Here is a 16,212-nt window from a genome sequence, read left to right as displayed (position 1 = left end):
AAGTCAAATAAAGCAAAGCCTCATGGACTTGATAGAAGAAGAAAAAAGCAAACAAATCCTTTTATATTAAAGTAATGAAAAATGCTCTTATTTGACAAGCTTCTTCATTCTGATATTCAGCTGTCATTCCTCCTTTTTCTTTTGCTACACTCCTGTCTTTTCTGTTCTTGGTTTATTTCCTCTGGTCCTTCCACAACATTCCTCTGTCACTGAAGTGGAGATGTTACAAGCCATGACACCAGTCTATGTGCCTAGCCATTAAAGTATATTCTTGTGGAGTCCTGATCATAAAGCCATTTATAGTGACAACTATGCCACGGCCACCATGTACGAAGTGGCCTGTGTGACAGACGTCCTTGAGGTGTCCTGCACACTTCCTTATTGAAAAAGTCATGCTTTTTAATTCTGAGAGGTACAGTGCATTCTTATCTTCATACTACTGATTATCTTTCATTTCATAGTGATATAGCGTTGCTTTAAAATAGTCGTTCCACTTCAATTTAGTACTTCTATTTATTTCGCCTAAAGGTCAAGAATAGCATTGTCACGTGATTCCCACAACCATATATATATATATATAGTGTTTTTATAGTTGTTCTGATTTTGTGTGGAGTGCCCTACCTGGGTGGATGGAGCAGCCAAGTAATTTTCATTGTCCCTGAGAGGGGGCAATGACAATAAAGATATTATTATTATTATTATTATTATTATTATTATTATTATTATATGCAACTTGTGGGAGAGACGATGAAGATAGATGAGGACTCTTGTTTTCCTTTCAGGTGCATTAAAATTGGAGATAAAGAGTGTGAGTTCAACCCCAATTTCCGACTGATTCTCCACACCAAGCTTGCAAACCCCCATTACCAGCCAGAAATGCAGGCACAGTGCACCCTCATCAACTTCACTGTGACTCGGGATGGCCTGGAAGACCAGTTGCTGGCATCAGTTGTCAGTATGGAGAGGCCTGACCTGGAAGAACTAAAGGTAAGTTGCAAGCTGGCTGCAAGCCTAAAATGAAACCTTTTCCCACTGAGCCTTCCTCTACAAAATGAATTTTGTACAGTTAAAATGTACTTCCCACTGTTCATGACATCCAATTGGAAGCCAAAGACAAAATAAACAAGTACTTCACAGGCCAGCACATATACTTTCTCTTCTTGCTCCCCACTCAAATGCAGTGGCATGCATGCATGCATGCATGCATGCATGCATGTCCTTCCTTCGTAGTTGGCCAGAAGAGAAAGTGGCAGAAGGGTCAAGAAGAGAAATATGCCTGGAGATGGAGGGAGGCGGCAGTGAACAGTAGGAAACCAGGAGGAGAACGGGTGAGAAAGAAGGAGGAGCTAGGCATTGAGCTGGCTGGTGGCTATGCATATAGTTTTCTTTCTGATGTGAGGAAGTACAGACTCTCTCCTGGGTGGAAAAAAACCCCCAACTTGAGGGAGCAACATCACAGGAGGTGAGAGACTATTTTCCTGTGGGTTTTCTTCAGTGACCAGGCAGCAAGCCGTAACAGACAGTGTGCCTGTTTTGGCCCAGACCACATTCTGAGGGCATTGCCATTTTTTCTTGGCCTCTTCTCCCTGTCCTGCTCCCATGTGAAGTGACAGCACTGCAGAGGCCTTTCACAGCCTGGCCTCATTTCACCTCTCCCCTCAAGCAGCATTGAGGCACTGCAGAGGCCTTCCTTGACCTGCCTCTGGCCTCTTTCCCCCTCCCAGCAGCTGCCCCATGTCTCCATTGCAAACAGCATCTGTGCTGGCTGCAAAATCTTAACAGTCCCTCTACTCATGCTCATTCACTCATTGAAAAAGGCCACTAGTCAATCTCAGTGCCCTCTCTCTGTTGGTGCTCCTCATTCCACTACACAGTGTTTGGTGTGTTGGTGGCAGTTGTGCCCTTTCCTCCCTCAACCCCAACAGCAGCCAGACAGCTGGTGGGAGGGCACTGTTTGCAGAGGCACTTCATATATTTATTTAGAGCATTTGTTCCCTGCTGCTCAGCCAAAAAGTCTCCCGGGGTGGCTTACATACAAGACACTTGAATAAAGTAGACAGAGTCCAGAGAGAAAAGCCTGGCAAAAGTTAACTGAATGAAACAGAATATAGCTTCATCAGGAAGCTTTTGTCTTTTTGCAAGGCCTTGCATGGCAGCATGCAACTAACATCCAGAAGAAAGCTGCCATGCAGCTAGGCAGCCAGTGCATGCTGCAGTAATCTCAATGAAGATAATGGCAGCTCCCTTGGTTGCTATGCAGCACCTCCCCACCCCCCACCACAACCCTTGGTTAGTTGACTTACTGACAACAGAAGTTACCTCTAGATTACACACTGAATAATATCTGCTATTGTACTTCCAACTGGAGAACAGCACTCTTGCTAGGCATGGCCAGCACTCAGTGGCGTAGCGTGGGGGGTGCAGGGGGGGGGGGCTGGCCGCACCGGGCACAACATCTGGGGGTTAGGGGGTGCAAATCCACAGGTTAGGGGGCGCAAATTACTTGCCTTGCCCCGGGTGCTGACAACCCACACTACGCCACTGCCAGCACTGCAGCCCACAAAAAAAATATTCAGGGTTCCGTAGATCTGGGGCTCAGACTTCTCCTGGGCTACCCAGTAACAACACTCTCAGTAAGGTTTTCTTTCAGTGGCAGAGCCAAAACTCTGGATGTTCTGCCCACTGAGGAAATTTAAATGCTTTTAGAAAGAACGTGAAGGCATACCTTTTACATCAAGCTTTTGGAGGTGAGGGGAGATGCAAACTGAGAGCTCTTTTGTTATGTGCTGTTTACATTGTATTGATGTTTAAATTGGTTTCAGAAATATGTGTCAATGTGTTTTAATATGTTGTACAGCATCTGGTGACTGTAGGGGGAAGGGCGGTATAAAAATGAACATAAATGAACATAATAAATAAATTTGCTGCACAGATTGCGCCCTTTGCTGGGAGAGTTTCCATGCCACAGGCATGTCCCCTTAAAATGTCTGGAGATGGCATGAAAATTATGCATATAATAGTGGCAATCAGTATATGTTTCAACCCAATGGTGTTGAGCAGGTATTTTGGCTAGCCTCCCTGTGGTGGCCATAATATGTAGGCCAGTTGTAAACAGATTCCCATTGGTTTTAAGATCTGTGAATCATATATCTAAATAGTTATGGATCACACACTTAATTAACAGCTAGGTAAAAATAGTAGCAGAACATATTGAGGGGGTTGGTTATCAAGTTGCTTAGAGTATAGCGTACTGATATGAAAGCATCCATCTTAGACTTCTCTGAATAAAGGCCCTTAAAAAAATCCAACAAATAGCCAAAGAGTCAAATGCTTCCTTGAATAGGAAAAAAAAAAGTTTCCTGCTGAAAAATGTGACCTTATTTGTTGTTTAATATTCAGACTTCTTATAAATTTTATGGTGGCATCTTCATGGCTTGTCCACTGAAAATCTATCAAGGATATAAAATTGTTATAATCTTGACAAGGCAGCTTGTAAATTAAAAATATGAATCGCAGTAAAAAGCTGGGCCAGTATATGATATTATGATTTGGTTTGGGACTTTTTTGGCCCGAGGACTGTGCTGCCTCATGTACAACCTTCCAGAGGCCACATGCCAGTGGCAAAAGTGTGCAGAGGAATGAGTGTGCTTCTTACCTTTGTACAGGATGCTACATTCCTGCTGCACAAAAGTTGGAGGTTTCTACACATGAATCTCTCTGTCCAGACAAGTGTGTTGTTGTTATTATTCAGTGTTGCGCCCCCCCCCCCCATGTGGGTGGGTGGGCACAAGAGAAACAGAGAGAGAGAAAGATAGAGAGTGGGTGGTTTTGCGGAAAAGTCTACAGAAAAAATACCCTGCTGCTGGTGTTAGGAAAATGCTTGCTGTGGAAATCAAGGCATTAATGTATTTTGTGTTTTGTGGGGGGTCTGTACCTCAACTCTTTACAGTCTGATCTCACAAAGCAGCAGAATGGATTCAAAATAACTTTGAAAACTTTGGAAGACAACTTGCTGTCCCGCCTCTCTTCTGCCTCAGGGAACTTCCTAGGGGATACAGCTCTAGTGGAAAATCTAGAAGTCACCAAACAGACAGCTGCAGAAATAGAAGAAAAGGTAAAAATGCAAACTGGGTCTGGGTGGATATGCAGGGAACGACCCTTGCGTATGCATTTTGTCTTAAGAGCTAGGAAGTTCATTAAAACTTTTAAAATGTATCTTAGGTCATCTTGTTCTGCTTGGAGACTAGAAATCATTAGGAGGCCCACACACTTCGGTTCTGGTCAAGTCTAGGAATCTTCCTGCTTCAGAATAGATGGGCATTAAAGTACAAATAGCAGTATCCAATGTAAAGACCATAAAACTTTAGCACTATAATAAGATGCCTTAAACCATTCCAGTTTAATACCAAGGCTTTTTATTTAACTTCAGTTAATTCAACATGCATTACATTAACTCAATTAAATTTGGATTTTAGCAGAGGCGGCATGACAGGATCCACTGAAGTTTATGTGGTCCAGATTAAATTGGCAGGAATTCCCGCAGTTTGGCACTGATGTGGCTCCCCTGGGTAAAAAATCTGTCATTTAAAACCATCCTCTTTGATAGTCGTTTGACACACATAATTTGCTTTGCAAATTTAAGTTGCATCTTTCACATACAAGTAGCTTTCTGCAGCCATAGGAGCATATAATTCCAAGCTGTATCTATGTACAGACTACAGAAGTTCCCATGCTGTTTGTATGGGTGTTTCTTAAACACATACATGATGTATATTTGTAGAGGCTAGTGCATCATCAATCTTCTTTTGGAATTCCTTGCCAAGTAATTTTGTAAGAAGGCCTTGTACACTTCTGTACTATAAGATGTGGGAAAATATTATTACTATTCATTTCTATACTGCTTGATATTTTAAAGAAAAAAATCTCAAAGTGGTTTACAACCTACATTAAAACCTCAAATACAATAATCTAGGATAAAACATTAATGAAGAAAGTCAAATATAAAGTATACATTCAAAGCAACATAGAATCATAGATTTGGAAGGGACCACGAGGATCTTCTAGTCTAACCCTTTGCAGTGCAGGAATCTTTAGCCCAACATGGGGCTTGAACCCATGACCTTGAGATGAAGAGTCTCATGCTGTACCAAACTTAAATATTATCTTAAAGGTTTCAAAATAAAACATTACAAAGGAGATCAGCTACAGAATTCAGATTCAATGTATCAAAGGTTTTTTTTTAAAAAAAATCTTAAACATTTCACAAGAAAACATTTCAGACATTGGTTTCTGTGGAACTTGCAAATGAATGAAGAAATCTGTTGGAAATCAGGATAGTATCCAGCAAAGGAATTCCATTGCTACAAGGACTTCTGGCCTCACAGCAAAACTTTCTGACCCTCTCCTCTCTCCCCAAACCTGCTCTGGAAGTTATCTTGGATATGATCACAGTCTAGGAAAATAAGAAAACTATGTTTACAGGAAATACTTGCTTGACAGTAAAGATTCTACAGGAAATACTTTTTTGATAACTTGATAGCAGGCATGCTCTTGCGTCTCAGCAGGAGAGACACAGAATATGTCTACTCTCCCAAGGTGAGGATAAAGAAGGGCGTAGGAAATGAAGTGAGCAACCCTAAGTATCAGCCTAGCATCTGTGGGAAGGTCAGTACAGGTTAGGTCAGAAAGGACAGTCTAAGAAACTTCAGAGTTCCCCCCACCCTCTCTCTCTCTTCTTTTTCATATAGACAAATCATCCTCCAGTGAAAGGTGAGTTGCATCCTAACACTTCTAACAGGGGAAAGCCCTGAGAGGAGAGAGTGGTGAGGGAGGGGGAGTTTTGTTGTGCGGCCAGATACCACCTGAAGTTTCTTGATGACCAAGTTGCAAGCAAGATGACATTTAAACACCTTTCCTCTTCATTCCTTGGATTTTACATTACTGGAGCTTTTCAGTGCCAGAAGAAGCAGGCAGGTGAGGAGAGAGGAGGCACTCCTGATACACGTGGCATGTTGTTATGTCTAAACCAATCAGCTGAGCTTATGTCATCTCTATGGAAACAAAGTTTGCACGAACGAATGTGGTTGTCTTACATCTTCATGGTTGGATTTGCCTTTCCTTTCCTCTAGGTCCAGGAGTCGAAGGTGACAGAAACAAAGATTAATGAGGCAAGGGAGCATTACCGTCCTGCAGCAGCTCGTGCCTCCTTGCTGTACTTTATCATGAATGACCTCAATACCATCCATCCCATGTACCAGTTTTCCCTGAAGGTACAGCATTTATGTGTTTGGGGACTTCCTCCAACTTCCCAGGCAGTTTAAATTGTGCTAAATCTTATGAGTCAAATTGTAGGAGTACCCCATTGCTTTTCAAATATAGTGACAGCTGGATTTCAGTGGCTCTTTACTTTCTCTGTACTTTAACCGCTAACCATTTGTACTACAGGATTGCTGGTTTTGACCTTTAAAGCTCTAAGCAGCCAGGGACCAACAGATCTCAGGAATTGCTTCCTCCCCTATGAACCCACTCAATATCTTTCTTCGCTTTTTGCTTCTGAACAAGAGGGAGAAGCATTTGGGTTGCAGCACCTAAATTTTGGTAGCATGTGAATCCTTTACCTGTTTTTAATGTTTTCTCTAAAACTCTTTATATTATGACCTTCAGGTGTTTTTTTTTAAAGTCCTGCTGTTTTCTGGTCCATTTTCTGGTTGTTGTTGTTGTTCAGCATCATCAGCAGCAGCATCATCCATTTTCCCTAATAGGGACTCAAGGCAGCTTACAGATAAAATAAGAGCTAAAAACGTTTGTTTTAATTCATTTAAAAACAAACATATCTATCTATAGTCTATTAAAAACATACAGATAATTTCAATAAAAACATCACGGCACCAGCTCTTTCATTAAAGGCAGTCATTTCCCCAAACAGTGTTGGAATAAGTTCTTCACCTGCTGGTGGAAGGACAACAAGGAAGGAGCCAGTTTAGCTTCTCTAGGGAGGGAGTTCCAAAGTCTGGGAGCAGCCACCGAGAAGGTCTTCTCTCATATCCCTACCAAGCGTTCCTGTGAGGGTGGTGGAACTGAGAGAAGAACCTCCCCTGATGGTATCAAAACCTGAACAGGTTCATATGAGGGAATATGGTTTTTCAGATAGCCTGGACCTAAGCTGTATTGGGCTTTATAGGTCAAAACCAGCATTTGAATTGTTTCTGGAAACAGGCCAATATCGAGTGGAGCTGTTGTAACAAGGGCGTTGTATGCTCCCTATAACCCTATTTTAACCTCCATATTTTAACCTTGTATTTTAGTTCATTATGCTATGCCATTTTCGCTTTGAAGACTGCCTCACGTATACCTAGGTGTAGAAAGGCAGGATGAAAATTTTTTAAAAATAATTCAGCCTTACAAAAGAAATCTCTGTTTCAGAAGCAGCATTCCGTAAAGTAAAGACAGTGTGATCTGTGACAGGTTGTGTGTGCTTTCTGAGAACAGACTTACTGAGAAAAGCCATGCCCATACAATGACTTCACTCAATGTGCCTGTGCCCGTAACAGACCAATTTTAGAATCTTCTAGTTATTGATATACCCATTTAATATAGCCAACATCCCACACAGAATCTTTTTACAGATCATTGTGTCCTAGAGCTTGTACGGACTTAAAATAAGAAAGAAATGTGTGTGCTGTGTGACACTTTGGTTACAAAAGATCCACAGTCTTCCCTTCAGGTTGCAGAGAGCTTGCTATCAAGCTGCAGTTACATATTGCTAATGAAATGTGATTCTCCCCTTGAGCTAGAAGAACCTCATTTACCACTGAGAATTTTCTGTGTAAGATGGTTATACGAACGTCACTGACACATCCTAGGGTGGTGCCTGTTGATGGCAAGATGTGCAACCTTCCCATGCCTGTGCAATCTTTTGCATATTCAAATGTTGTGCATTTCGCTTTTTGTTTTCAAAAGTGCTTTCCAGACTGTTCCGTGGCTTGTGTGTTCCTGCAGTCTTCTAAAAAAAAATTAAAAAGAGGGTGAGGTATCTCACTTCAGGGTTTGGATGCAGCCTTTGAGGCCCCTCCTTCTGGCCCGTTGAGCTCTCACTAGGCTGCATCTCCTCTCCTCTCCCTTGGCCACAACTGTCCCAGCCCTGTTCTGTGTCCTCCTTGAGTGGAAGGTGTCCTTGGAATACCCCTTGTTTGGCTGCATGAGGCTGGATGTGCATGCAGAACCTTTAACTTTAACATGCCTGGAATGTCAGGGTCAAATATTTTGCTTCTGGGCCTGTTCACTACTAGCACCTGGCCTCCAGAAGGTTCCTCATCAGGGAATGTGGTCTTTGGACTGAAGAAGGTTCTCATGCATCTTTTCCTGTCATGTAAGTAGCACTGGAGAGGGGAGTAACATGGCCCCAGATTGTGTGCCTTTTTGAGCTGCAAATCATACCAAGAGGAAACCTTTTACATCCTCCAGGACGTGATAGGTTAGTTAAGAAGTCTCTTTGAATCAATTGATTCAGTAGATTTGAAGGTACTTGTAGAAATCTGCTGAATCAAAGATAAAGGCTGCTTTACAGAAGATTGCTGAAACATTGGTTTCAAAATTTATCATATCAACCCCCCACGAGAATTAAGTAGGCCTTTGCAATAACTCAGAGAAAGCTTTTAAGAACAATGAAGGAAAAAACTATCCTGTGAGTAATATAGTGATATTGCATGTCTAGATGTTGTGTTGCTATATAGTAGAATTTTACTTGCTGAGGCGCTTCAAATCCTAAGAAACAACTATTTTCCAGCTGTAATTTAACTTAAGGACCAGTATTTACCATCTGAAAGCACATTCAGTGATTTTTCCTAAAGTATTTTTTCCCTTATTCAAGTGATGAAGACTTACAAGTGTTTCTTTCTCATTTGTTTTTCTCTTTCTAATAATCCCAACTCTAGCCTTTATGAAACATTCAGTTCCTATGGCCTGGGACAGCATGTGTCCATTGGTTTGGCTGCAGGAAATGTTTTTTATTTGAGATTTTTACTTGACTTTATCTTCTGAGTTTCCTCTAGAGAGGATATAATGAGAGGAGCATTTTCCCCGGGGAGGCCAGTGTCCTTCAGATAATCATTTTCAGAGAAGTGTCATTTCTGTTGCCTAGGGAAAATGAATATTTTGTCTGTCTTTGAAAACCTTGTGTTATAGATATTTATATCTTCATTTACTTTCTTTATCTGGTCTGGGCTAGGCATTCTGTTCTGTGGCATATATTTTAAAAAGACATGGGAAAAACAGAATGTGTGTCTTAATCAGAAATCATTAATGAAATGCTCATATTATTTTCCAGAAACAGACAAGCTTACATTTGACAAATTTTGCTTCAATTGGTCTACAATATAAAGATTATGAAGTTACAACATTCAGATATAACTTGAATCACCCCTTAAATCAGAGCTGACATGCTCCTGTTTGGATACTGGATCTGCAGATTTTCTGCACACACACCAAGCAAGATCCCACCAGTTTTGGCATTGGGGACAAACATAAATTAAACACTGTGATGGGGTGGGCAAAGAACAGTACCCTGATGAGGATGCAAATCACCCCCTCTGCAGTCATTGGGCTGATCATTTGGTGGATGGAGAGGGAACATCCATTTGGTGGATGGAGAGGAGTATTGCATCTAGATCAAGGGAAGTAATAGTGCCACTGTATTCTGCCCTGGTCACACCTCACCTGGAGTACTGTGTCCAGTTCTGGGCACCACAGTTCAAGAAGGACACTGACAAACTGGAACGTGTCCAGAGGAGGGCAACCAAAATGGTCAAAGGCCTGGAAACGATGCCTTATGAAGAACGGCTAGGGGAGCTGGGCATGTTTAGCCTGGAGAAGAGGAGGTTAAGGGGTGATATGATAGCCATGTTCAAATATATAAAAGGATGTCACATAGAGGAGGGAGAAAGGTTGTTTTCTGCTGCTCCAGAGAAGAGGACACGGAGCAATGGTTCCAAACTACAAGAAAAAAGATTCCACCTAAACATTAGGAAGAATTTCCTGACAGTAAGAGCTGTTCGACAGTGGAATTTGCTGCCAAGGAGTGTGGTGGAGTCTCCTTCTTTGGAGGTGTTTAAGCAGAGGCTTGACAACCATATGTCAGGAGTGCTCTGATGGTGTTTCCTGCTTGGCAGGGGGTTGGACTCGATGGCCCTTGTGGTCTCTTCCAACTCTATGATTCTATGATTCTATGATTCTAACAATAACACCCAGCCTCAGTTGACCTTGTGGCCCTTGGACCAAAAAATTCTAGCCGCCCCTGCCTCAAATTTTCAGCTATAAGACTAAAATAACAAGAGATACAAAACTGATGGGAAAGAGTGCTGTGACAGAACCAAAGGACAGGAGAGGCTGTATGAAGTTGGGAAAGAGGCAGTGTGTTCATTGGATAGGGAGCCTGGTGATGGGTCAGGGTGGTGCAACAATGTGGGGTGATGGCAAGAAGGGAGGGACCAAGGAGAAAACTGAGCTAGGGCAAAACTGAAGATGAGTTCCAGTGACAGCAGGGATGGTGATCTATTGGCAAGAAGAGAACGAACAGGCATGTGGCTTTAAGAATGGCACAGAAAGAGAAAAAACAAACAAACCAGTAATTATCCCATTGCTGCAGCATTATGATAAAATTCTGAGAACATCAGTTACTTGCAAAAACTTGCTGCTACCCCCACCCCAATTTTAGGGGAAAAGATCCATTCTAAACTTTCAACCCGGAACTATTTTTTTGAAGACACAAGCTGAATCTGCCATATGGTTTGAGTGGGAATGTCACTCCAGGCTGGTTTCCATAGTATGAGAGTTGCTCAGCCTTGCTTCCTCCCACTGTGGTGGCAGTTCTGTTTTTTTAAAAGGTTAAGGTTGCAGGCACAGCAAGAAGAAACCGGACTGGCCCTCTTTAATATTGCCTTACATTCCTTGCTTCCAGACTGCAGTGTGTGACACAACATTAAACCTCTAATACTTTTTTAAAAAAATGAAAATTGGGTTGCTCAGTTTCTGACCAAGGCATCGTGAGACAGAAATTGCATATCACTCATACCCTGTCTAGTTTCACCCACATAATCTCAGTTTATATCCTGCACATGTCCAGTTGGAGGGAAGCAAGGGGAACTTTTTCTTTTGAAAGAGATTGACAATGAAGAGGGAGATTCCTCGTGCGATCTGCCAACTTTTTCAATCCCATTGATGGATAATATTTTGCCCATACTTTCCAAGGTTGGATGGACTGAGCATTGTATTATTGAAGGCAGGAATGTTTTGAGGTATTATTGTAGTGTCTCATGTAATTCATTTCTCCCTGCCTCTCTCTTTCTTTCCACATCTAGGCATTCAGTGTTGTCTTTCAGAAAGCTGTTGCAAGAGCCTCGCCAGATGAAAACCTAAAAGAGCGAGTAGCCAACCTTATTGATAGCATCACCAGCTCTGTGTTCCAGTACACAACTCGGGGGCTGTTTGAATGTGACAAACTGATTTACACGGCCCAAGTCACTTTCCAGGTAAATTGATTATATCCCTCGTAGCACCCTCTGCAGTAATGATTGGTGAGCCACACCCACTCTGTGGCGGTGTTCTGCTCATCACTTGTATTAGGGATTCCCAAACTGTATCTGTAAAAATACAACTGAGCATCATACAGCATCTAGCACAGCACATTACAGTTGCTTCAGCAAGCAGAAAAATCCTTAAGTGGTCCTCCAAGACTTCCATCAATTATCAAGCACTCCATGGGGAAGAAGTTTGGGACCCACTGACCTACAGAGTAGAAATGTCTGTGACTTGTCCAATGGACAGTTAGACCCTCAAATCCACATACAAGTTATGTGTGCAACTAGGGATGGACAGATCAATCTATTTCTGTCCTGTACATATTTCATGTGTTCACAAAACCAGCTCCATGTTGCCCTCTTCTCTCTCCCCCCCCCCCCCCCCCGGTGTATGTGTGTTTAAAGTACTTACCTGATATCCTCTCTTTTTCTTTAATATTTTACAGCTGCTTAGAGCAGTGAATATCTCTTCTGTGACCACCAGGATATTTTTGTATGGAAAAAGAAAATAGTTCCCTCATAGGTACATGGGGGCAGCCATCATTTTCTTCATACAGTTCTCCAGAAAGTGACTACAGTGGTACCTCAGGTTAAGTACTTAATTTGTTCTGGAGGTCCATTCTTAACCTGAAACTGTTCTTAACCTGAAGCACCACTTTAGCTAATGGGGCCTCCTGCTGCCGTGCCACCAGAGCACGATTTCTGTTCTCATCCTGAAGCAAAGTTCTTAACCTGAAGCACTATTTCTGGGTTAGCGGAGTCTGTAATCTGAAGCGTATGTAACCTGAAGCGTATGTAACCTGAGGTATCACTGTACAGGCAACTCCCCACTTCCACACATTTGAGTTGTGCATGACCACTGACACGTGTGCCATTTTCGGCTCTGAAATAGGGTGGGGTGGAACGGAGATGGAATGGGCTGGGGCAGGGTGGACTGGACTGGAAGGGACTTGTGTGTGTCCTGCTGATGCACACAGCGGCCAGGAACAGAACCCCTGCTTAAGTGGGGATTCCCCTGTACACAGTATGAAGTAAAATGCTCCAGGGAGCATTTTAAAAAGATATATTTTTGGCTGCATGGCCACGAAGGAGATGTGAGCTGCTCTAAGCAGCTGTAAAATGTTAAAGAAAGAGAAAGGTAGCCCTTGGGCAACCTTGCAAGTACAGTATGGACCAATGCACAGATTGGTTTGCTGATTATCTGGAATATGTTCTAATCTGCACATTGGTCCTAAGGAGACAAAGTGGGTAGGTTTGTTCCCAAACGTGGAGTGAACTGGAATCCTCCCCACCCATAGGTTATACTGGTGCTTTTATTTGTAAAGGTTATTACTTGCTTTAGTTATTTCAGGTCCATCTTTAAATGTAAGTTCAAAAGGAAAGAATTAAGTACAAAATGTCTGCAATTCTAGCACCAGTCCTAACATTCATGCCTTTGGGTAGAATCCTGCTGGATTGTGCGTGTGTGTGTGTGTGTCCTGCAAACAAAAGCCTCTTTTTCAGGAAATCCTTGCAACTTTCTGCAGTGCTATGTGAGTTTGTCGTTGCAGATACTTCTGATGAATAAAGAAATTAACGCTACAGAACTTGACTTCCTGCTAAGATATCCAGCCCAGCCAGGAGTCACCAGTCCAGTAGACTTTTTGTCAAGTCAGTCGTGGGGTGGCATCAAGGTAGCTGTTTTTAACTCATAAAGTCTTTTTATATGTATAACCAATGGATAGTATCTACTATTAAATGTAGCCTAATCTTCCATGTAAAAAAAGTTTTTTCAGTTATGTTGGCCCTTCCCAGAACCCAGCAGGACCAAATCGTTCAAGCGAAGCAGGGGATGATGGCATTGCTTAGCCACAAAGAGTGAAGTTAGTAAAAAGTACTGCAGAATAAAACTCTTAGGGTTTTTCGTTTTTTGAGAACTGTTCTTTCTTTGGGTTCTTTTGCCTTTCCCCGATTTCCTGAAACATGATGGTTGAGGGAATTTACCCATTTTCCTAGTGACTGGTGGCATGTGAATTAACACAGGGCAGGTCCACACTATGCATTGGGAGCACATTCAAAAGCGCACCATACATTTAAAGCATGTGAGTTCCTCCAAAGAATCTTGGGAGCTATAGTTTAAGGGTCCTGGAAATTGTGGCTGTGTGAGGGGAAACTACACTTCCCAGTATTGTTTGCAGGAGGTCACATGCTTTAAATGTGCATTGGATGTAGTGGTGGCTGGTGCCCATTGGAACTGGTGAGGCAGAAGGCACAGAAGCCAACTGTAGGTAAACTCACAGCCAATGACATGCAGAGCCAACAAATTCTAGTGTTACCCCCCACCCCGTACCCTGTTGATTTCAACAAGGGGAACACTTGATATACTAAAGTGGATAGCCATTGCCACCCTCTGGTCTGGATGTACGAAATAAGGGAAGCAAGTGTAAGCTGTCTGAAGGCAGACCAAGGTTGATGGGGCAGTGCTCCATTTGCCCTAATGGACCAGCCTTCACTGGTTGAATGTGTGGTGGATACGCCCACTGTATGTAATGTGAGTTTCTGAGAATCACAAGTGGAGAGAGTGCTGCTGCACTCAGGTCCTGATTGATGGCTTCCCATCACATCTGGTTGGCCATTTTGAAAACAGGATACTGGACTAGATAGGCCAGCAGGCTCTGCTTATGTTCCTATTAGGGGAAACGTCATAATGATAAGAGCAGATCAACAGCAGAACAACGGAAGCAGTGACCTAGAGGGGCGGTGGGCTCATGTACATAGTTGCCTCCAACTCTCTGATAATATGGAACACTGAAATCCAAAAAAAACGTCCTTAAGCAGTTACAAGTACAATGTTGAAATACAGTATTGAGATTATTCTTGAAGGGTTCTTTTTAAATATACAGTCTCCTGTCACCTTCCAAGTGCACCATTTTGCAGAAACTTGGTTATATCAACCTTTTAAATGATAACAATAAAGCCGAACTGGACTGCCAAGGACCTGCAGAATTATGCATTTTAACAGCAAGATCAGCAAACTGTTTTGCACAGTCCTCTACAAAAGGATAATGTGTAGAGCCTAACGAAGCACAAAAACGATCCATGAACGCCAAATTGGTTTCCTCCCTGGAAAAAGAGCAACTGATCCCATCTTTACAATAAGACTTTCAACAAGTTTTCTTTCTTTCTTTCTTTCTTTCTTTCTTTCTTTCTTTCTTTCTTTCTTTCTTTCTTCCTTTCTTTCTTTCTTTCTTTCCTAAAGGGGGAGATATTTTCCCGCTTCATCAACTTCAGAAAAGTGTTTGACTCTATCTGACAACTTGGAGCTGAGCCTTAAATTGTTACAAAATGGAATTGGCAAAAATATATACAGTCTCATCATATCTGTGTTCCAATCCATCAAATTCAGGATATGGATCGGAAACAAAGGCAATCAAACAAGAGAGAGGTGTAAAGCAGGGAAGCACCCTCAGACAGAGTCGCTTCAAACTACATCAGTGATGTTTTGACCCCATTGGTATAGTCATAAAATCTAGGGCTGTGTCTAAATGACTTGCAACTTGAATGTATTCTTTGCAGGTGACCTAGTCCTACTGTTACGCAGTCGGGAGAGAATAGGAATAACTTTGCAGCTCTTTGAAGACTTCTGAATTACAGGGTCAAGCCTGGAATGAGAAAATGAAAACAAGGCCAAAATCCCCAAGCCAAGCAAGATTCTGCTGCAAAGCAATTAAAGCTGAACATGGCTTTAGGTGTGCATGCATTGCCTTTGGGGAACTTAGCAAAAGTTATCAGAGCCCTGCAGGGGAATGCTCTGTAAGACCATATCAAGTAACAAAGATATTAGGCCTGTTTGGATGTGATTTTCCCCTCTCCCTTGGATTGTCCTCAGGGTGAGACTTTGAGAAGGTTTGGAGCTAGAGAGTGCCTACTACCCTTTTAAAAGGAAAGTATAATTTCCCTGGTGATTGTGGGATATTTAAATAATTAGGTTATCATGGTCCAATTGTTTGCTTCTCTCTTCAGGGAAGGAAATGTGGGAGTTGTGTGTCTGTACACACATGCATGTACACAATGTGAGTTTTTTGTTTTGTTTTTGCTAGTGCTGTCTCTTCTTGAGGATAATCTCAATAGAAATTTCTCAGCAGCCCCAGAGAGAATTTCCTGCTCTAGTGTCCCTAAAACAGGGACACCTGTGAAACCTTCAGTAAGAAATCTGCTTCAGATTAAATGGTTTCTAATCATAAAGCAATGAAGAGAGACGGTTGCATCTTAAAAGGGCAGAGAGAAACTGCAGGATTGCCATAATGCTGTGATGTCAGCCACAGTAACACAATTATTGCTACTGTTCATTTATATATATATATATCACTTTTCAGCCCAAAGCAGTGAACAGCATCTTAAAGCAACCAAGAATAATAAAATGCCATCAATCAAAACAATATAAGATATTACATAAGGCAAAAGATCTAAACTACAAGATCTGGACATCTTCCGGGGGGGAAATAACACCTACCTTTCCCCTTACTTTTTGCCACTCCTTGACGACTAATCTTAGGGCTCTTCCTTCTTTTCTTCTTACTCGCATATAATTCCCTAGCAGTTTATAAAGTATTTTTTAAGAAATCAAATGTGAAGGAGGAGGTGGTTTACACACCCTGCT

General features: G+C 42.1%; 1 protein-coding gene across 2 annotated transcripts in view; it reads left to right on the top strand.

The window, feature by feature from the left end:
- DNAH9 (dynein axonemal heavy chain 9) overlaps positions 1-16,212 on the top strand; it is a gene marked incomplete at its 5' end in the record, with an annotated part of 193,458 nt that overhangs the window by 132,921 nt on the left and 44,325 nt on the right. For both annotated transcript variants that reach the window (XM_079965835.1, XM_079965836.1), the window contains 5 exons: positions 783-987; positions 3,950-4,114; positions 6,129-6,269; positions 11,355-11,525; positions 13,124-13,246. In XM_079965835.1, the coding sequence (XP_079821961.1) occupies positions 783-987; positions 3,950-4,114; positions 6,129-6,269; positions 11,355-11,525; positions 13,124-13,246 (805 nt within the window). The remainder of the gene's footprint in view (positions 1-782; positions 988-3,949; positions 4,115-6,128; positions 6,270-11,354; positions 11,526-13,123; positions 13,247-16,212) is intronic.

Source organism: Podarcis cretensis, assembly GCF_951804945.1.
Source record: "Podarcis cretensis genome assembly, chromosome: 2".
In the NCBI taxonomy this organism is placed as follows: Eukaryota; Metazoa; Chordata; class Lepidosauria; order Squamata; family Lacertidae; genus Podarcis; species Podarcis cretensis.
This window is presented reverse-complemented; position numbering and strand designations above follow the sequence as displayed.